At 35.3% G+C, this 23,234-nt stretch overlaps 1 protein-coding gene and 1 long non-coding RNA gene across 13 annotated transcripts in view; one reads left to right on the forward strand and one right to left on the reverse strand.

Annotated features, from left to right (window-relative positions):
* Window positions 1-23,234, forward strand: part of LOC309614902 — a 166,989-nt gene that overhangs the window by 80,659 nt on the left and 63,096 nt on the right. The gene's annotated exons all lie outside the window — the stretch shown is intronic.
* Window positions 1-23,234, reverse strand: part of ZMYM4 (zinc finger MYM-type containing 4) — a gene marked incomplete at its 5' end in the record, with an annotated part of 178,656 nt that overhangs the window by 58,990 nt on the left and 96,432 nt on the right. For 9 of the 12 annotated variants that reach the window (XM_082362552.1, XM_082362553.1, XM_082362560.1 and 6 more), the window contains 3 exons: window positions 173-343; window positions 700-761; window positions 2,464-2,988. The exons of 1 other annotated variant lie outside the window; for it this stretch is intronic. In XM_082362552.1, the coding sequence (XP_082218678.1) occupies window positions 173-343; window positions 700-761; window positions 2,464-2,988 (758 nt within the window). Of the gene's footprint in view, window positions 1-172; window positions 344-699; window positions 762-2,463; window positions 2,989-6,268; window positions 6,327-23,234 lie in introns of all 12 variants that reach the window. 2 more of the 12 variants (XM_082362557.1, XM_082362558.1) reach the window with 1 other exon arrangement.

Consider the following 23,234-nt stretch of genomic DNA (forward strand, 5'->3'; position numbering starts at 1 on the left):
ATTCCTTAGTATTATTCTTATAAGATAATTCAATTGCCTCAACCTTCATTAAGCGTCTCCTCTCACCCCATCAACAAAACACACTTCACTTCTTAATCAAGAACTTCCTTTCTTGAATGAATAATTCATGTGTGGAACAAAAAGAAGGGGGAAAAAAAGGTGAAATGTTTACTTGAGCATTGTCAGGTTCATCTTTAATTTTGTCTAGTAGTCCCTGCTGTGGTGCCATTGCTTTGTCATACTCATCATCCAAAGGTTCTTCTTTAATTCTAATATTTGATGCAAAGGAATTCCCCAGTTCCGAACCAATGGATTCTTTATTGGCAAATGGATAGCTGGAATCCTAAAACACAATATAAAGGATTAATAAATATTCAGATTTTAAAATTATTCCTCTTCAGGTTTAACACCCAAAGAAAAGCTCACTGGAAATGAAGAACTCTACGGACATTCATTAGAGTCCCTATGCTTACAAGTAAATGTGATATATGTCTAAATATCAAATACAAATAAAGAATCTAAGAGCAGAGGCTTCTGAGAACATCTCCAAAGATGTCCTTACGAAAATAATAAAGGAAATTAAAAAAAATAAAATCAGTGCTCTACCTAACACATATAGTTACAGTTTAGAAAATCACATAAAGAAAACTTTGACACTTGCCACAGTTACAGCAATCTACATACACACTGAAAACTTACCCTAAAGTTTGTTTCTGGGGTTTGTGGTAAATGGGTATGTAATGTTTCTTCAACTTGATTAGCTATTGAAAGAAAAACAAAACAAAACAAAACAAACACATGTATATGAATAACAAATCTTACAAAGAGTGACCTAAAAAGCTATCATTTGATAATCACCTCTCTTTTCCAACGAAGACGCTCATTAGAGTGAAATGGGTACCAAAAAATACCCAAAAGGTAGTTTCACTCAAAACAAACAATCTGGCCCCATCTAACTTTTAGCCTTGCCTCATGCTATTTCCTTGTTCAAACCTAAATAAAGTGGTTACTTTATTCACTATGTTCTGAAAATTACTTATGTTTGTTCTTCCCCATTTCTGCTTATATCATTCCAAGTCCCCTCTATCCTTATCTTCATACAGTCTTCCAGACTCAGCTCAGTTCAAAATTCACCTCTCCTCTATAAAACCTGCCCTTGTCCACTGAGTTAAAAATCATCTCTCTCCTAAGAATACCTAAAACAGTTTCAGTTATTTGAAAGAAATTTTATTATACTGTCTTATAACAAACTCTTCTAGTACTGTCTTTAATTATAAATTAAGTTGTATGCTATTCAACTGGTCGTTGACACTTCTGCTACTTGACTTGTCTTGTCCCTTCTGCTATTAGACACTATGTTCCTTGAAGACAAGTACCCTTATAATTTATCCCTCATAGGGATATTGAAAAAACATATTGAATAATATATACTGAAAAATACAGTATACCCTTGTACAGTCTTGTACATAATGGATACTTAAATTAGTTGTTATTTTTAACAATACTGATTTGTTCTTTCAATCACAGTTTTCCTAGCACTGTCAAAAGAAATATAAGGATTGGTATATTCTACCAAGCTTTCTTTCACACCTATTGAACATTTATTGAAATATTACTATTTTCACTACACCAGGTTAGGCCCCAAGAACACAAAGATGAATAAGATACAATCTGGCCCTCAATAAACTCCTACACTAGCATATAAGGCAAAACAAATAGAGCTATAATACCATGTGATAAGTACTATAAATAATGAGGCATAAACAAAATGCTATGGAAATATAGATAAGGAAACAAACATTCTTGATGTAGAGAGGTTAGGGATGACCATAGGGTAGAAGAGGTTTATGAGTCAGGTGTTGCTGGATAAGAAGCACTTTTACAGGCATATATACAAAGAGAGAAAACGACATTCAGGCAAATGGAATAGCAGGAGGAAAGAGAGGCACAGAAATAAGAAAATGTATATATTCAATAATGGAACTGAAGCTAAGTATAGGGTACACTGGGCAAAGAAGCTCAAGAGGAGTCTCAAGAAACTTCTAAAACATAAAATAGAAATGTTATCAAAAAGAAAAACCCTCCCTAATTTGGACTAATTGGTGGGACAGCAGTTTGAATTAGTGCTTACAGCACAAAGAAGTTAAATCCAACTTCAGGTTCCAATGTTCAACCAAAGAAAATGAACAGGTGATTCGAGTATCTTGCCTTCTCATCAAAATATTGCAACCAGGGGAGGGAGAAATGAGGTTTAGAGCTACTTTTCAACCATTTTTACCATTACCAATAGTTACTGGGAGAAATTCAGTCACTCTGCAAAGAACAAGGATAAAAGAAAAATGACAAGCTTACAATGAATTTAACTGTTCATACTTTGCTTAGCATCAGAAGTAATAAAAGCTGTATTATTATCAGTACGTTGTTATTTATTGTGTTTTATGGCTCTATTCCAACAATTATTACCTGCTTTATCAAAAAAACTGCTTTTCAACCTTGAATCCAACTCTTTATGGGGTTTATCCAACCGTTTTTCACGTTCAAGATAAGTTAGGTCACTATTTTTCTCCTTTCCAGAAAAAGTCTCTTTGCTGTTTTCTCTTACTAGACTAAAATCTTTCCGTATTGATTTAAAGACAGAAACCTGATCAAATTGTTTAGGAAAGTCTTTTTTTAATTTATTTTGAATCTGTATTTCATTTTCATTGTCTGATTCATGCTGTGTGACTCTTCTCTCTACTTCCAAGCTATCATCAGTATGAATTGAAGAAACAAGATTGTCCTTTGAACTAAAATCCTGTTCATCCTCATTGTCACTACCAACGACTGGAATTCCTGCAAGATCCCCAGAGTTCAAAAAATAATCATCTTCATCCAGCAATGAATTTTCAGATCCTGTTTGATTCGGCATTCCATAAGACATGCTGTCAAGGGTAGGAGTTAAGTTGTGGTCTATATCTTCAGACATTTCTGTATCCATGATACCACCACCTTAAAAAGTAAAATACTGTTTAGACAAATGATAGTGCTAAAGATGACCATATTTATAAGGTCTGTCTGGCATTTAACCAAATATATATTTTTCCTTTTCAAACAAAATATAGATAATAATACTGTGGTATTCAATTAGCACTTTGATATAGGTGTGACAGATAAAATATCCCTATCTGACAGATAAGGAAATAGGGACGTAAAACTTGAGAAACTATTTCAGGTTAGAAAGAAAGTCAATGCAATATAGAAAAAAAGAGCACCAACTTCAGAATTAGACATATCTGTGTTGGAATCATAGCATGATTAACTGAAAATCTATGTGATCCTGAGAAGTAAACTCTCAGGCTTCTTTATCTGTAAAACAGTGTAATACTCACCTTGGAGATTAATTTGTGGTGAGGTTTAATGACAGTATGTAAAAAGGGCCTAATAACACAGTGACTGACACATAGAAGGGAATATAAAAGTGATAATTATAGTTATCATAGAGACCACTCTAGGGAGCTGAGATTAGAACCCAGATCTCTGACCTCAGAGTCCTAATTTCTCTGCACTAACTCTAGTAAACACTTACAGCAGTTAATGTTTATAATGGTAAATATTTAAACATAAAAATAAAATTTATCCAAGCCAGAATATATATTAAAAACTGTTTACTGTTCAAAACTACATGCTAAAGTTTCTTCCATTCCAAAATAAAACAAACAAAAAAACCCCAGCCCTGTATTTCTTTTTCCTGACCTAATTCACCTTTCTTTCACAAACTCCTAGGGAAAAAGTTTACATTGGTTTGTTTCTACTTCATCTCCCAATCATTAATCCTTTGAACTTAATGCAATCTGGTTCCCAACTTCGCATCGGAACTTCTCTCATTAAGATCATCAACGATTTCCTCATGGTCAAGTCCAATTATTTTTTCAGTCCTTATGTGGCATATCCCTCCTAGATAAAATACCTTTGGTTTTTTTGTATTGTTCCCTAATTTTATAATTGTCCTATTAATTTATTTTATACGTCTCTTCCTCTGCTTTATGTGCTCAATATTCCAATTCTTATCTCATTTTATACACTCAGACTATTTTATTCACCACTATAGCCTTGACTTTTGCTGTTGACTTCCTAAGCGTTTTAGCTTAGACCTTTCTTCCCAACTTCAGATATCTATATTCAATTAGCTTCTATAGGTCCCCTAGGGACCTTTAACTTAGCACCTCTAAAACCAAATTCATCATGTTCCCGTTCCAAGCATACTTTCTTGTTTTCCCGTCATTTAATTAACAGCATCACCAAGTCAGCAATTTGATCAAGATAAAAAAGAGAATCACTCCAATTCTCCTTCCCCTTGGACAAATTCTGCAAACTGTATTAATTAAACTCTCTCTCAAATCCATCTCCTCCACTTGGTACCATTCCAACACTCCACATCTCTTCCTGTTGACAGTGTACTAACTCAATCCACATGATATCTAGGAGGCAACCATATTCTTACAAATCCTGCCCTGAAACCATATTTAACTGGTCCATGAGCAGACAAACTAGAACTGGTAAAAACACAGAGTGAAGCAAAGACTAAAAATATTAGTGGCAACGACAGCCTTGCTTTTATTTGTTCCTGAAGCCCAGATGAACCCTTTGAGTGGCTGGATCTTCAAATTATTCCCTGGGTTCCATGATCCAGGATAAATTCCTCTTTTTGTTCAAGCTGATTTGATTTGAGTTGGATTACTTATAATCAAGTCCTAACTGATACAGGGTCCAAATGAAAGCTTTCTTCAAGTTGCCCTCCTCCATAAAGACATCAGAATTATCTTTCTACACCATTAATCATTCTACATTATACCTTCACTTGAAATCTTTCAATAACATCCCACAGCCTAAAGTACTCACTCATTCATTCAGCACATATTTATTAGGAAATCACTCTGTGATAAGTACTATGCTAGATGAAAAAGATAGCTATGATTCCCTCTCCTCAGCGAACCACAGACAAATGGAGGAAATAATAAAATTAGAAAATCACCATTTTCACTTAACTAAGTAATTAATTCAAACAAAGATGCTAAAATCTTACGAATTTCTACAACTTACTTTCACATAGTATATATATATTACAGAGAGAAAAGCAGGGAGGGATGAGAGACCATGCACAAAACTATAGATATTCACTATACTGTTCTTCCAATTGTTCTACTTGAAAATTTTCATAATAATAGAAGGTTAGGGAGAAAATATAAATAAAGAAGCAGGGTGCTAAAACACACACATACATATAGTGTAATAAATTTGCCAGACTGTAAGCAACTAAAGGTCAGGGTTAGAACCTCCTCTTTACAACAGTTTATCCTTACTACCTGACCACACAGCATATGCTCAGTAACTGTTTCATGAATGAAATACGCATTTCGTGTGATCAACAGTTTAATCTAAGTTCTATAGTATATAAGAAGTCAACTAAAAAGTAATATTACAAGCAACTTCCAAAATCTCTATGTTTTAATTCGGGATATGGTACTGGGAAAAAAGGTAACCACCTGAAAAAACTGGATCCCTAACTCATACCAAAATAACTTCCAGATGTATTTAAGGTTTAGACATAGAAAATAAAACACTAGTATTACAAAAACCATGGAAGAATTATTTTTAGGGGAAAAACCTAAGAATGACACAAAACCTAGAATAAAAGATCGATTTACTGAATAAAAGAATAAAAGACCAAATGTGACTATAAAAAATTCCTAAAGAAAACATAATCCAAACCAAAAGATTAAAGACAAAGTTGTTGAAAACATTTTACTGCACTTTATATCATGAAAGGTCATTTCCCTAATGGATAAAGATTAAGACTCATAGTTCAATAAAGATACCAACAACCAAATACATTTGTAAAAGCAAAGGATCTGAACAAACATTTCACAGGAAAGGAAACACTAAGGTTGAACTTTGCTCATAAGTTAAATGCAAATTAATAATGCAATTAGATACCATGTTCATACAGCAGGCTGATAAAGACAAAAGGTTTTGATAACAGCCTGGCAGCTATGCTACTGGCCAAAGCTGCCAGACTATGACCTGAGGCCAGAAAAGTATACAAAGAAGAATGTGGCATAGACCGTATGTGAGCTGAAAAGCCTAAAATATTAATATTTACTATGTGGCCCTTAACAGAAAAAAAAGTCTGCCAATCCCTGTAGTAGAATACTATTAGAGGAAGTATAAAATGGTACAGTCGTAAAAAAGAGCAACCAGGCAATATGTATGATACTTTAAATACACATACCTCTTGATCCAGCAATTCAACTTCTAAGAATTTATCCTACAGATATTTCTCAAAAGATCTATGAAAAAGAACATGTATAAGCAGCAAAGACTGGAAACAGCCTATCTGTTCAACAGTGAGGCTCAATTAATTACAGTACATACCTATAATGGAATATCATATAGCTGTTAAAAAGAATGAGGCAACTTTATACGAGTTCTCAGGGTCAATTAGTAAAAATATCTGAGTGAGGAAGAATATACATATATATGCTATCCTACCACTGCTGTATGTTTTATAATTTATGTGTATGTACAATTGTTTATACATTAAAATACCTTCCACTGATTTTCTGTGACACCAGAATCAGGTGGCTATAAGACAGAAACACTAACTCTTCAAAGCATATCCTTCGGTATTTTGAGTTTTGAAGCACATGCATCTATTGTCTATTGAAAAAAATTTTTTTATCCTTATTTGAGAATGTACTCAAGCTTTTTCAGAGATGGCAATTTCTAACAAAGCATCTAATTTGAATTTGCAATTTTGCTAGTTATCACACAATAAATCTGTAGGCTGCATAAAATCTTATGAGATTAAATTATGTTAGTTATATTAATATATATAATTAACTGGAACAGAATTGTACTCATTCTTGTGGCCCAAATAAAAGAAATAGCTTCTGTTTCTCAAAGCCTACATCTACAGAAAAAATGCAACACTAAAATTATATTTGCGGATCACAGTAGATAATGAAACACTTGAAAGCAAATTTCTCACAGAAGATTCCTTGCTAGTGTTTAGACACTGTGAACAGGCTTGGTATGTTTGAGGAAAAGCAAGGAATATAGGGCTGGAAGGGAACAAGCGTGAGGAAGAGTGCTTAAAAATGACAAAAGAGAAAAAGCCAGAGAACAGATATATTAGGAATCTGCAAACCACAAAAAAGATCCCAAAGAGGAATTCCGTGATTTACGTTTTACAAGGAACACCCCAGCTTCTGCAGGAGTACTTTAAGGTTGTTAAATGTTACAGGGAGTGAAGAAGGGAAGGAAGAACACCACATAGGAGGCTAATGCAATAATCCAAGGGAAAACTGGTGGCTAAGACCAGGATAGTAATGGTGGATGTGAGAAAGAGTAGTCAGACTTGGTATAAATTGAAAGTAGAGGCATTTCTTGGTATATGAGAAGCTGAATATAAAAGAAGTCAAAAAGAGCACAACAGGGTGCCATTTCTTGAGATGTAAACACTAAGAGAGTAACAGACTGAGAGGGGTAGAATGAATAGTTTGGTTTGGACCCATTAATTTTGAGAACCTTATTAAACCTTCAAATGGAGATATCAAGAAGGCAATTGGACGTATTAAAGAGTTAAAGAGGAGACTCTTGCCAAGAAATGACATATAAATTTGGGAGTCATCAATGAAGTTCACGGGACTAGTTAAGATCACCTAGTGACTGTACTTACTACTGATGGAAGAGAGCTGAGAGTCCTGAGACACTTCAACTTTTAGAAATCTGTAGAAAGGAAGGAATCAGAGAAAGAGGCTAAAATGGAACAGCCAATGAGGTAGGAGGAAAATTAGGTGGGTGATGTTATAGAAGCAAAGTGAAGAAAATATTTCAATAAGAAAGAAGTGGCCAACCATAATGAATGTTGTTGAGATAACACATAAAATGAAGACTGAAGATTGATTATTAATATTGGGAAAGTTGAAATGAACTTATTCCTTGACAAGAGCTATATCAGTGAAAAAATGGGTACACAAAAGCTGGAGTGGGGTGATCCCATAAAGAGACTGAGAGGAGAGAACTGGGGAAACTTAAGTACAAACAACTCTTTAGAGGAGTTTTGCTCTAAATTAAAGAAAATGAACAGAAACTGGACTAAAATCTGGAGTGAAAAGTTTTCCTGACTTTGTATTTTTGGTTTTTTTTTTTCTTTTTTTTGGTGAGATTGTTCTTCTAAAGATGGAGAATATTACAGCTTACAGTATACTCATGGGAATGATTCAATAAAGAAGGAATAACTATGGGAATAGAATCTAAAACAGAGTGGATATATGTGTATGTATAATTGACTCACTTTGCTGTACAGCAGAAACTAACACAACATTGTAAATCAGCTATTCTCCAATAAAAAAATTAATTAAAAAAAAGAGGGAATAACTAGTAAGTTCAGAGGGAAAATCTTTGTGCAACAGGGCATGTGATCAATACATAATTTTCCTTTGTGAAAGAATGAAAGGAGCACATGGGTTAAATGCAGGTAGGTTGTTAGGTTTTGTAAAAGGAGAATGAAAGTTATTTTAAGCAATTTAAGTACAATATTTGTGTCTGATAATGAAAATAAACTTCATGATGTCAAATCAACTTTTACTCCTTGTCCTCCTTTTGCTCAGTCCTTGCTTTAGTGGCATACTGATATTTATATACTATACCCAAGAATCATTTCATTTTAAGGTACAACCACCAACTAAGGAACCCACATAGATGAACATTATGAAAGGGCTGTTAGTTACTTTCATTGCCAATATATTACTCAATTACTTCCATACATTTTTGTTTTAATCAAAGGATAATTTTCAGAACTAAACTAATATGAATTATAATTTTAACTTCAGAAGTTATGGTTCTTTAACAATTCTCTGACACTGTTTTTCTCTCTTATATAAAGAAACAAAGGATCAAAAGAAAAAAAAAACCACACTAACTCCAAAGAATGCAAAACAAATAATAAGCATAAAAATGAGGTAATCTTGGTTCATCTTAAATAAAAACTTAAATCTGCATTTTGTTTCTAAGAGATGATTTATTTTTATTTTCAATAAAATACAATCTCCTAAATAATAAAAGCCTCTTTAAACTATAAGATCAGGAATGCAGTCACCAGTTAAAAGTCCAATAAAGTCAGGAATCTTAAAAATGCAATGTACATGCCTTAAACATTTATTTTTACTTGGAATATATAAAAAAGCACATTGGTCAATCATTGACCAATAAAGTCAGGAATCTTAAAAATGAAACGTACATGCCTTAAACATTTGTTTTTACTTGGAATATATAAAAAAGCACCTTGGCCAATCAATGATGATCAATCAAGACTTTGGAAATGGGTATGCTAATTTGAGTTCTTTCTTGAACAAATCACAGCCATAATGCAATCTTCATGATTGCAACTTTGGTTTCTTTAAAATGGCATGAGGGACTTCCCTGGTGGCCCAGTGGTAAAGAATCCGCCTTACAATGCAGGGGACACAGGTTTGATTCCTGGTCAGGGAACAAAGATCCCACGTGCCCATGGGGCAACTAAGCCCTCACGCCACAACTACTGTGCTCATGCGCCTCAACTAGAGATAGCCTGCATGCCACAAACTACAGAGCCCACGTGGTCTGGAACCCACACGCCACAACTACAGAGCCCACATGCCCTGGATCCCACACGCCACAACTAGAGAAGAGAAAACCTGCATGCCACAACTAGAGAGAAGCCCACGTGCTGCAGTGAAGAGCCCATGTGCTGCAACTAAGACCCCATGTAGCCAAAGATAAATTAAATAAATAAATAATAAATATTTTTTTAAAATGGAATGAGAAAATAAAGACACTTGCCCCTCCACCTTTTCACTGACTTTACCTACTAAGTCTTTCTAAAGCATTAAAATTATTCACAGAAACCACAATTTACTTTTCAGAGGAAATTTCATTAGTGTCAAAATGGTACAATAAAAATTATTTAATTACAATGACAAGTACTACTCGAATAAACAGGTTTGGGAACAACTGACTCTTGGTAAGCATGCAATTTCATCAAGAGCTGAATCAAGCTGTCTTTGTCTGAAACTACTAGATGCTCCTCAATAGCCACTCTAGCTTCTTCCCTTAATGACAGATTCTCATTCTCAATGAGGCACAATTTACAGTAACAAGAAGAATGGTAATTCCTAATTATGATCCTAAGCTGAAAAAGAATCTTAGCTACTAATAGGCCAATAACCAACAGAAAACTTTTCATGAAAATGGGACAATAACTGAAACACAACAATCCAGTGTTCTTTCAAACTCCAAGTACCAACCCATTAGTGAGCCAGGGCCATGATTTGTTTTTTTTTAAATAGGCTAGAATGGAAAACAAAGAACATAATTCAGAGTGACAACAAGTAATGCTACAAAACACCTGTACACACACACACACACACACACACACACACACACACACACATACACAAGTAGGTCTCAATGTAAAATATATTTCTAACAGTGTTTCAAAATTTTAAAAAAACAGTGGTAATGGATGTTAACTAAATGTATTATGGTAATCATTTTGCAATATATACATATAGCAAATCATTGTGTTGTATACCTAAAACTAATACAATGTTATATGTCAATTTTATCTCAATTTTTAAAAATGTCTTAAACAAAACAAAAACAAGCACCCCTAAGATGATTTTGCTTCTGATGCACAGTAATGCTTGAGGATCACTGAACTAAACAATGCTTCTCAACGATTACTGGATAACAGAATCTCTTGGTGAGCTTAGAAATGGATTCCTGAGCTCCACTTCTAAAGATTCTGGTTCAGTAGGTCAAGGGTGGCAGCCAAGGACCTGACTTCTAACATACTCCCAGGTGACGCTAATACTGCTGATGCCCTACCACTTTGAGTAACAGGCTCTAGTTTTTTATGAACCAGCCATAAATAAACTGCAGGTAATAAATCACTGTACTTCAGAGGCTGAACAGCGATCTTCAGATTCATCAAGTCCAATCTCTTATCAGATGGCTGAATTTCTTCCACAAAACCCCAAGTGGTCAACCATCCCTTTGAATGTTATACCAACAAAGATGACCCACTGAATGCTCTACCACACCAGAGATGAACCATTTATGACAGTTCACAAACAACCCATGTTAAGTACTAATGAAGATGAATTAGTTTTGTCAGGGAGTCATGACTAAAGATTACAGCTCTTTTCTTGTTTTCATTTAAATACGTGTTGTTACTGTGGCATACTATTAAAGTGTGCCATTGTTCATTCTATACATTCAATGAGGAGAGATGAGACTCATAAGTGAGATTCACAGAACTTACTTTCACTAATTTTGCTTTTATTTGTTCCCACAGTGGGGAAAAAACAGTTTGAAACCGGTGAAATACTTAGAACAACTTGATTTTATAACTTACTAAAAGGTGATTAACAAATGTGAACACTTGAAACACCTCTAACAGAAATCAGTTACGTTTTACTAATTTCAATAGTCCACTTGTACACTATTAAAGCTAAAATATAATTTAACACACATTATAAAATAAAACACATTAATTACTTCTTCTTCACTATGAGGACAAGTGAAATAAATACAAAAGACTTTACTCACTGACATTTACAGTGCTCTGAAAGCAATGATCAAGAAGATCAGAGACATCTATAAACGGATATATTCAGCATGTACCTAAAAATTGTCCAGGGTCTATTAAAAGTGAAGCATATCACTACAAAAGAATATTATACATTTTAATGGAGTAAAATGTTTATATGTTTTTATAGCATTTCAGAGAACATATTTATTCTATAAGTAGAAAACAATGAAATTTTAACAAAACAAAAGCGAAAGTAATTTATGCTAATAGTTGCAGAAGCACAATGCCACAGAGGTATGGAGAGACAGTTCCAACTGCCTCCCAAACCACAGTTCTACAACATTCCTGCTATTCCTGCTAATTCTAAAACTTCTGTAATATATTTACAGATAAACAAGGATCTGTTCCAGTCCTGAACTTAATTTTTTATCCCTTTTAACCAGGAAAAAAAACGCAACATTAAAATAATCATTTTTAAGGGCTTTAAAACTGTAGAAACATAGTAACTTGCACTTTTCCCCCGTCAATGGCATTAGTAAACTTATAACAATTCCACGCTGTTACTCTCATGAACTCATTAAACACAAGATACACCAATTCTACTGGCACATATTACCTGTGACAATGGTCAACAGAGATTTAAACAAAGAAAGAAAAAGTCCTACTTGACAAATTTTATAGTAGGGGTTGGTAAACTACAACCCTTGATCAAGGGATGGCCCCTGAGCTAAAAATAGTTACTACATTTTTGAGAGAGTAGAAGAAAGAAGACAAAAGAGAGGGGAGGGGGAGGGAGGAAGAGGAGGAAGAGAAGAATACACAGGAGACCATATTTTCTGACTACACCCAACAGACCTTAAATGTTTACTATTTGGCCCTTTTCGGAAAAGATCTCCTGAGCCCTACCTACAGGAATATTGCTGAGTGTAGTTCACACAGTATAACTGCATCATGCCAGAAAAACATACGAAGCTAAATAGGCCTAGGAAAGTCCTTAGGGCAATTATCTACAGAACTATTTGTGAGTTATATCCAAAATGATTTAGAACAGGGCTTCCCTGGTGGTTCAGTGGTTAAGAATCCCCCTGCCAAGACAGGGGACACGGGTTTGAGCCCTGGTCTGGGAAGATCCTACATGCCGAGGAACAACTAAGCCTGTGCGCCACAACTACTGAGCTTGTGCTCTAGAGACTGCGAGCCACAACTACTGAACCCGAGTGCCACAACTATCGAAGCCCGCATGCCTAGAGCCCATGCTCCACAAGGAGAAGCCGCCGCATGAGAAGCCCACGCACCGCAACGAAGAGTAGCCCCCGCTCGCCGCAACTAGAGAAAAGCCCGCGCGCAGCAACGAAGACCCAACGCAGACAAAAATAAAACAAAAAATAAAATTAAAAAATTTTTTAAATGATTTAGAACAAAGAAATTGTAAATTAGGCACTAGCTACAATCCACTGTCATAAAACTCTACTTCCAGCTGTGGCACAGTACTGATAGCAGAATAATCCTCCTGTTGTGAATAAAAAGCTTGACAAAATATATAAAACAAATGTATTCAAAGTATGGACAACAATCAACACAAGACTGATCTCTGAGAAAACGAACTAATGAGGTGACTGTCCTAGGCTTTCTGCCTGGGAACATTTAGCGAGTTCCAGTATAGAGAGGGAAAACTCAAGTAAAGAACACCAGTCTCAATAAACTGGGGAGACAACAGACTGAGAAAGCTAAAGGAGCTGGTATTTGCAGGACAGATTACCAAAGAAAAGACAAAGACCCACTGAAAGAGAACTAGAAATCCTTTGCCTGAACAGTAAACCACACATGAGACAATGGGGAAGGTTATGCTTCTGTGATGTAAGGGAACATATGGGAACTCTGTACATTCTGCTCAGTTTTGCTGTGAACTTAAAACATGCTCTAAAAATTAAAGTCTATTTTCAAAAAAGAAAAAGAGACCTTGTCAAACAACTGGGAGAATCAATGGAGACCTCTGAAAAGTCACACATTAAAAGTAGGGCTAGGGGGACTTCCCTGGTGGTCCAGTGGTTAAGACTCCACACTCCCAATGCAGGGGGCCAGGGTTCGATCCCTGGTCAAGGAACTAGATCCCGCATGCCACAACTAAACGATCCTGCAAGCTGCAACTAAACACCCCGCAGGCGTCAACAAAGATCGCGTGTGCTGCAACTAAGACCTGGTGCAGCCAAAAATATAAATAAATAAATATTTTTAAAAAATGAAATAAAAGTAGGGCTAAACTAATTCTAAAGTAAAGCCAACCCTAGAGCTGCCCTAACAAGCTTTAAAAACAAGTCTCAAACAAAGAAAAAAAAAAAAAAAAAAAAAACAAGTCTCAAATCCTAAAGATGCTACCAGAAAACTACTAGAGCTAATCAATGAATTTGGTAAAGTAGCAGGATACAAAATTAATGCACAGAAATCTCTTGCATTCCTATATACTAATGATGAAAAATGTGAAAGAGAAATTATGGAAACACTCCCATTTACCATTGCAACAAAAAGAATAAAATACCTAGGTATAAACCTACCTAAGGAGACAAAAGACCTGTATGCAGAAAACTATAACACACTGATGAAAGAAATTAAAGATGATACAAACACATGGAGAGATATACCATGTTCTTGGATTAGAAGAATCAACAGTGTGAAAATGACTATACTACCCAAAGCAATCTACAGATTCAATGCAATCCCCATCGAACTACCAATGGTATTTTTCACAGAACTAGAACAAAAAATTTCACGATTTGTATGGAAACACAAAAGACCCCAAATAGCCAAAGCAATCTTGAGAAAGAAAAATGGAGCTGGAGGAATCAGGCTCCTGGACTTCAGACTATACTACAAAGCTACAGTAATCAAGACAGTACAGTACTGGCAAAAAAACAGAAATATAGATCAATGGAACAGGATAGAAAGCCCAGAGATAAACTCCCGCACATATGGTCACCTTATTTATTTATTTTTTTAAGCAAACTTTTATTTATTATTTATTTATTTATTTATTATTTTTCTTTATAAATTTATTTATTTTTATTTATTTATTTTTCGCTGTGTTGGGTCTTCGTTTCTGTGCGAGGGCTTTCTCTAGTTGCGGCAAGCGGGGGCCACTCTTCATCACGATGCGTGGGCCTCTCACTATCGCAGCCTCTCTTGTTGCGGAGCACAGGCTCCAGACGCGCAGGCTCAGTAGTTGTGGCTCACGGGCCTAGTTGCTCCGCGGCATGTGGGATCTTCCCAGACCAGGGCTCGAACCCGTGTCCCCTGCATTGGCAGGCAGATTCTCAACCACTGCGCCACCTGAGAAGCCCCCTGTCACCTTATTTTTGATAAAGGAGGTAAGAATATACAATAGAGAAAAGACAGCCTCTTCAATAAGTGGTGCTGGGAAAACTGGACAGCTACATGTAAAAGAATGAAATTAGAACACTCCCTAACACCATACACAAAAATAAACTTAACATGGAATAAAATAAACTTAACATGGAAAGACCTGAATGTAAGGCCAGACACTATAAAATGCTTAGAGGAAACCATAGGCAGAACACTCTATGACATAAATCACAGCAAGATCTTTTTTGACCCACTTCCTAGAGAAATGGAAATAAAAACAAAAATAAATAAATGGGACCTAACAAAACTTAAAAGCTTTTGCACAGCAAAGGAAACTATAAACTAGATGAAAAGACAACCCTAAGAATGGACAAAAATATTTGCAAATGAAGCAACTGACAAAGGATTAATCTCCAAAATTTACAAGCAGCTTATGAACCTCAATATCAAAAAAACAAACAACCCAATCCAAAAATGGGCAGAAGACCTAAAGAGATATTTCTCCAAAGAAGATATACAGATTGCCAACAAACACATGAAAGGATGCTCAACATCACTAATCATTACAGAAATGCAAATCAAAATTACAATGAGGGATCACCTCACACCGGTCAGAATGGCCATCAACAAAAAATCTACAAACAATAAATGCTGGAGAGGGTGTAGAGAAAAGGGATACCTCTTGCACTGTTGGTGGGAATGTAAATTGACACAGCCACTATGGAAAACAGAATGGAGGTTCCTTAAAAACTAAAAATAGAACTACCATACAACCCAGCAATCCCACTACTGGGCATATACCCTGAGAAAACCATAATTCAAAAAGAGTCAAGTACCACAATGTTCACTGCAGCTCTATTTACAATAGCCAGGACATGGAAGCAACCTAAGTGTCCATCGACAGATGAATGGATAAAGAAGATGTGGCACATATATACAATGGAATAATACTCAGCCATAAGAAGAAACGAAATTAAGTTATTTGTAGTGAGGTGGATGGACCTAGAGTCTCTCATACAGAGTGAAGTAAGTCAGAAAGAGAAAAATAAATACTGTATGCTAACACATATATATGGAATCTAAAAAAAAATGGTTCTGATGAACATAGGGGCAGGACAGGAATAAAGATGCATACATAGAGAATAGACTTGAGGACATGGGAGGGAGGGGAAGCTGGGATGAAGTGAGAGAGTAGCACTGACATATATAAAGTACCAAATGTAAAACAGATAGCTAGTGGGAAGCAGCTGCATAGCAGAGGGAGATCAGCTCGCTGCTTTGTGACCACCTAGAGGGAAGGGATAGGGAGGGTGGGATGGAGGCACAAGAGGCAGGGTATATGGGGATATATGCACACATATAGCTGATTCACTTTGTTATACAGCAGAAACTAACACAACATAGTAAAGCAATTATACTCCAATAAAGATGTTAAAAAAAAACAAGTCTCAAAAAGATCAAGCTGATCCAAAGCAAACTAACTGCATGTCAGAATGAAAATCAACACTCCTAAAGGAAATAGAATATAGAATATAAAATATAATCTGACACTCAACAATGTAACAGTGTAACCCAGCATCCAATCAAACATTATCACACATTTGAAAAAGGAAGAGATGAGAGCCATAACCAGAAGACAATTCAGCCAATGGAAATGGGGCTGGAAATAATACAAATGATGGAATTAGAATGACCACAAAGGACTTGAAAAGTTATAAAAAAGTATAAAGATTTAATGGAAAACATGAACTTGATGAGAATAAAATTCGAAACCATATTTTTTAAAAAGAAACTTCTAAACTGAAAAATACAGCTGAAATGAAAAATCAGCTGAATGGGTTAATTGCAAATTAGACCATGTAGAAGAAAATAACAGTGAAATAGGAAGAGAGGGCAGTAAAAAATTATATAGAAAGAAGCATAGAGAGTTTAAGACTGAAAAATAACAGTGTCAGACATGTGATACAATATTAAGCAGGCTAACATATTTAATTGGAGAGATGGGTATTTGAAGAAATAAATACTTTCTAAAGCAGTTGAACCTAAAAGTGCCAGGAAAAAAAATCTTGTCAACCTAGAATTCTATAACAAGAGAAAATAATCTTCAAAAAGGAAGATGAAATAAAAATATTTTTAGATGAAAGCTGAAAGAATATGTTACCAACAGACCTGCATGACAAGAAATGTTAAAGTTCTTTAGCTAGAAGGAAAGAGACACCTGATGGAAACCTGAATCTCAACAAGAGAATGAACACTGGAAACTGACAGAATTAAAAGCAAAAACAGATAACCCCATAGTAATATTTGAATGGTTCAACATTTCTCTGCCAGTAATTGAACAGTCAGAAAATCAAGAAAAATATAGGAGACCTGAAAAGATGCTGTCAATCAACTAAACCTAAATGACATTTATAAAATGTTAACCCCAAAATGGCAGAACACATATTCTTTTCCAATACACATGGAACAATCACCAACACTGATCACATGATAAATGATGGAAATACTGCATGGTAAAATTATCAAATAATGGAACTCATACAGAATATCTACTTTGATCAAAATGTACTCATTAACAAAAGCACATGTGGAAAGCCCTCAAATATTTAGAAATACTTCTTTGAAAAAAAGCCATAGGTCAAAGAAGAAATCACAAGGAAACTTAGAAAATATTATGAACTGAATGGCAATGAAAACACAACTTACCAAAATTTGAGAAGTGCAGTAAAAGAAGTCCGCAGAGGGAAACTTATGGATTTATACACGTCTATCAAGAAAAATTCTAAAATCTATGACCTAAACTTCTGGCTTCAGAAGCAAGAAAAAGATCAAATTAAGCACAAAGTAGAAGGAAAAGTAAAGATAAAAGAAAAATCTATGTAATAGAAAATAAACAGTGAAGAAAAACTAAGGAAACCAAGAGCAAGATCTTTGAGAAGAACAAAAATGATAAACTCCTAGACAAAGTGACCATAAACAGAGCCAAACAGAGCCCAGGCACAGCCAAACAAATAAATAAACATTAAAAAAAAAAAAAAAAAAGAATTTCAGTTTTGCAAGATGAAAAGTTATGGAGGTTGGCTGCACAACAATATGAGTGTAATTAACACTATTGAACTGGACACTTAAAAATGATAAAATGGTAAATTTTAGTTTATGTGTATTTTATCCTTAAAATATTTTAATTAAAAAATACAAAGAGAGTTGAGGTGGGAGGAAAGGAGACAAAGAGAAGATGACACAAATTACCAATCTCAGGAATAAAAGAGCACTAAAGATTTCATTAGAGAGTAAAAATAAATTAAGAAAAAAAATAAGAAAAAAAAAAAAAAAAAAAAAAAAAAAATAAATTAAGAAAAAACCATAAACAACTTTGTATCTCCATATATACATGTGTGTGTGTGTGTGTATATATATATATATATTTGCCACACTGTGAAGCTTGCAGGATCTTCGTTCACCGACCAGGGATCGAACCTGGGCCCCCTGCACTGGAAGTACAGAGTCCTAACCACTGGACCCCAGGGAATTCCCTACAAACAACTTTATAGAAACAAATTTTAAAACTATGAACAACTTTATAACAGTATATTTTAAATTTATTAACAATTTTATAGAAATTAATTTACAACTTAGAGCTACAATAGCCAGTACAGTAAGCCACCAGCCACCTGTGACAATTTAAATAAAATTAAAACTGCAGCTCTGCACTCATCACATTTCAAGTACTCAACTGCCACAGGTAGTCAGTGGCTACTGTACTTTAAGAGTGTACATATAGAACATTTCAATTGTCACAGAAAGTTCTACCAGACTGTGCTGTCTTACGAGAAAATGTCTTCAAAGGTGCAAATTACACAGAAGAAATAGAAAATATGAACAACATCAAGCCCAGATGACGTAAACTAAGTAAAATATTTAAGGAAGAATAATACCCATCTTGCATGAACTCTTTCAGCAAATATAAGGGAAAGGAACACTTCCTAACTAATTGTATGAAGCCATTATCACCCTGGAATCAAAGCCAGAGAAAGACATGACAACAAAAGAAAACTACATACCAATATCCTTCATAAACGTAGGTACACAAAAATCAGCACACTTAAAATATTAGCAAATTGAGATTTAAAAGATATGAAACAAATAATAGATCGTGACAAAGTAGGGTTTATCCCATGAATGCAAGGTGGGTTCAAGATTCAAAAATCAATTCACCACATTAACACAATAAAGAAAAACATAATCATTTCAGCAGATGAACACGAACCATTTGACAAAATATTCATTCATTGAAAAAAATCATTCAGCAAATATAGAGAAGGTCCTCGGCCTGAGAAAAGGCATCTACAAAGATAATAATGATCAACAGGAAACTTAAAAACAATTTTTTAATCATTATAATAGAATAAAAAATAGGAATATTACATTTCAAGTTAGTAAGGAAAGAATGGATTATTATTCACTAACTTGGAAAAGAAAAATTGGCTAGTCCTATGGGGGAAAACTATCCCTCAATTCATCCACACTCACACAAAATCCAGACAAAATACTGAAAACAAAAAAAATAGGAAGGGCAAATTTCTTTTTTTTGTTGTTTAATAAATGTGTTTATTTTATTTATTTATTTTTGGCTGCATTTGGTCTTCGTTGCTATGTGAGGGCTTTTCTCTAGTTGTGGAGAGCGGGGGTTACTCTTCGTTGCAGTGCGCAGGTCTCTCATTGAGGTGGTTTCTCTTGTTGCAGTGCACGGACTCCAGGCGCGCGGTCTTCAGTAGATGGGGCTCGTGGGCTCTAGAGTGCAGGCTCAGTAGTTGTAGCGCACAGGCCTACTTGCTCCACGGCATGTGGGATCTTCCCGGACAGGGCTCAAACCCGTGGCCCCTGAATTGACAAGCAGATTCTTAACCACTGTGCAACGAGGCAAGCCCTAAATCTCCTTTTATTTTTATTTATTTATTTATTTTAACAGCTTTATTGGAGTATAACTGCTTTACAATGGTGTGTTAGTTTCTGCTTTATAAGAAAGTGAATCAGCTATACGTATACATATATCCCCATATCTCCTCCCTCCCACCCTCCCTATCTCACCCCTCTAGGTGGTCATGAAGCACCGAGCTGATCTCCCTGTGCTATGCGGCTGCTTCCCACTAGCTATCTATTTTACATTTGGTAGTGTATATATGTCCATGCCACTCTCTCACTTTATCCCAGCTTACCCTCCCCCTCCCCGTGTCCTCACTTTTTTTTTTTTTAAGATTCCATATATATGTGTTAGCATACAGTATTTGTTTTTCTCTTTCTGACTTACTTCACTCTGTATGACAGACTCTATGTCCACCCACCTCACTACAAATAACTCAATTTAACTTCTTTTTATGGCTGAGTAATATTCCATTGCATATATGTGCCACATCTTTATCCATTCATCTGTCAATGGACACTTAGGTTGCTTACATGTCCTGGCTATTGTAAATAGAGCTGCAATGAACATTGTGGTACATAACTCTTTTTGAATTATGGTTTTCTCAGGGTATATGCCCAGTAGTGGGATTGCTGGGTCATATGGTAGTTCTATTTTTAGTTTTGAAAGGAACCTCCATACTGTTCTACATAGTGGCTGTATCAATTTACAATCCCACCAACAGTGCAAGAGGGTTCCCTTTTCTCCACACCCTCTCCAGCATTTATTGTTTGTAGATTTTTTGATGACGGCCATTCTGACTGGTGTGAGGTGATACCTCATTACAGTTTTGATTTGCATTTTTGTAATGATTAGTGATGTTGAGCATCCTTTCATGTGTTTTTTGGCAGTCTGTATATCTTCTTTGGAGAAATGTCTCTTTAGGTCTTCTGCCCATTTTTGGATTGGGTTTTTTTTTGTTATTGAGGTTCATAAGCTGCTTGTAAATTTTGGAGATTAATCCTTTGTCAGTTGCTTCATTTGCAAATATTTTCTCCCATTCTGAGGGTTGTCTTTTTGTCTTGTTTCTTGTTTCCTTTGCTGTGGAAAAGCTTTTAAGTTTCATTAGGTCCCATTTGTTTATTTTTGTTTTTATTTCCATTTCTCTAGGAGTCCGGTCAAAAAGGATCTTGCTGTGATTTATGTCACAGAGTGTTCTGCCTAAGTTTTCCTCTAACCGTTTTATAGTGTCTGGCCTTACATTCAGGTCTTTAATCCATGTTAAGTTTATTTTTGTGTATGGTGTTAGGGAGTGTTCTAATTTCATTCTTTTACATGTAGCTGTCCAGTTTTCCCAGCACCACTTATTGAAGAGGCTGTCTTTTCTCCATTGTACATTCTTGCCTCCTTTATCAAAAATAAGGTGACCATATGTGCGTAGGTTTATCTCTGTGCTTTCTATCCTGTTCCATTGATCTATATTTCTGTTTTTGTGCCAGTACCAAACTGTCTTGATTACTGTAGCTTTGTAGTGTAGTCTGAAGTCAGGGGGCCTGATTCCTCCAACTCTGTTTTTCTTTCTCAAGATTGCTTTGGCTATTCGGGGTCCTTTGTGGAAATGGAAGGACCGTATGGAAATAAAAATTGCGAAATTTTTTGTTCTACTTCTGTGAGAAATACCATTGGTAGTTTGATAGGGATTACACTGAATCTGTGGTTTGCTCTGGGTAGTATCGTCATTTTCAAAATGTTGATTCTTCCAATACAAGAACATGATCTCTCCTTCTGTTTGTGTCATCTTTGATCTCTTTCATCAGTGTCTTATAGTTTTCTGCATACAGGTCTTTTGTCTCCTTGGGTAGGTTTATTGCTAGGTATTTTATTCTTTTTGTTGCAATGGTAAATGGGAGTGTTTCCTTAATTTTTCTTTCAGCTTTTTCATCATTGGTGTATAGGAATGCCAGAGATTTCTGTGCATTAATTTTGTATCCTGCTACTTTACCAAATTCATTGATTAACTCTAGTAGTTTTCTGGTAGCATCTTTAGGATTCCCTACGTATAGTATCATGTCACCTGCAAACAGTGACAGCTTTACTTCTTCTTTTCCGATTTGGATTCCTTTTATTTCTTTTTCTTCTCTGACTGCTGTGGCTAAAACTTCCAAAACTATGTTGAATAATAGTGGTGAGAGTGGGCAACCTTGTCTTGTTCGTGATCTTAGTGGAAATGGTTTCAGTTTTTTACCATTGAGAATGATGTTGGCTGTGGGTTTGTCATATATGGCCTTTATTATGTTGAGGTAAGTTCCCTCTATGCCTACTTTCTGGAGAGTTTTTATCATAAATGGGTGTTGAATTTTTTCAAAAGCTTTTTCTTCATCTATCGAGATTATCATATGGTTTTTCTCCTTCAGTTTGTTAATATGGTGTATCACATTGATTGATGTGCGTATATTGAAGAATCCTTGCATTCCTGGGATAAACCGCACTTTATCATGGTGTATGATCCTTTTAATGTGTTGTTGGATTCTATTTGTTAGTATTTTGTTGAGGATTTTTGCATCTATGTTCATCAGTGATATTGGCCTGTAGTTTTCTTTCTTTGTGACATCTTTGTCTCATTTTGGTATCAGAGTGATGGTGGCCTCGCAGAATGAGTTTGGGAGTGTTCCTCCCTCTGCTATATTTTGTAAGAGTTTGAAAAGAACAGGTGTTGACTATTCTCTAAATGTTTGACAGAATTTGCCTGTGAAGCCATCTTGTCCTGGGTTTCTGCTTGTTGGAAGATTTTTAATCACAGTCTCAATTTCAGTGCTTGTGATTGGTCTGTTTATATTTTCTATTTCTTCCTCGTTCAGTCTTGGAAGGTTGTGCTTTTCTAAGAATTTGTCCATATCTTCCAGGTTGTCCATTTTATTGGCATATAGTTGCTTGTAGTAATCTCTCATGATACTTTGGATTTTGCAGTGTCAGCTGTTACTTCTTTTTCATTTCTAATTTTATTGATTTGAGTCTTCTCCCTTTCTTTCTTGATGAGTCTGGCTAATGGCTTATCAATTTTGTTTATCTTCTCAAAGAACCAGCTTTTTGTTTTATTGATCTTTCCTATTGTTTCCTTCATTTCTTTTTCATTTATTTCTGATCTGATTTTTATGATTTCTTTCCTTCTGCTAACTTTGGGGTTTTTTTGTTCTTCTTTCTCTAATTGCTTCAGGTGTAAGGTCAGGTTGTTTATTTGAGATGTTTCTTGTTTCTTGAGGTAGGATTGTATTGCTATAAACTTCTCTCTTAGAACTGCTTTTGCTGCATCCCATAGGTTTTGGGTCATTGTGTTTTGTCATTTGTTCCTAGGCATTTTTTGAT

This window comes from Balaenoptera borealis, assembly GCF_965194805.1.
Source record: "Balaenoptera borealis genome assembly, chromosome: 1".
Taxonomy (NCBI): domain Eukaryota; kingdom Metazoa; phylum Chordata; class Mammalia; order Artiodactyla; family Balaenopteridae; genus Balaenoptera; species Balaenoptera borealis.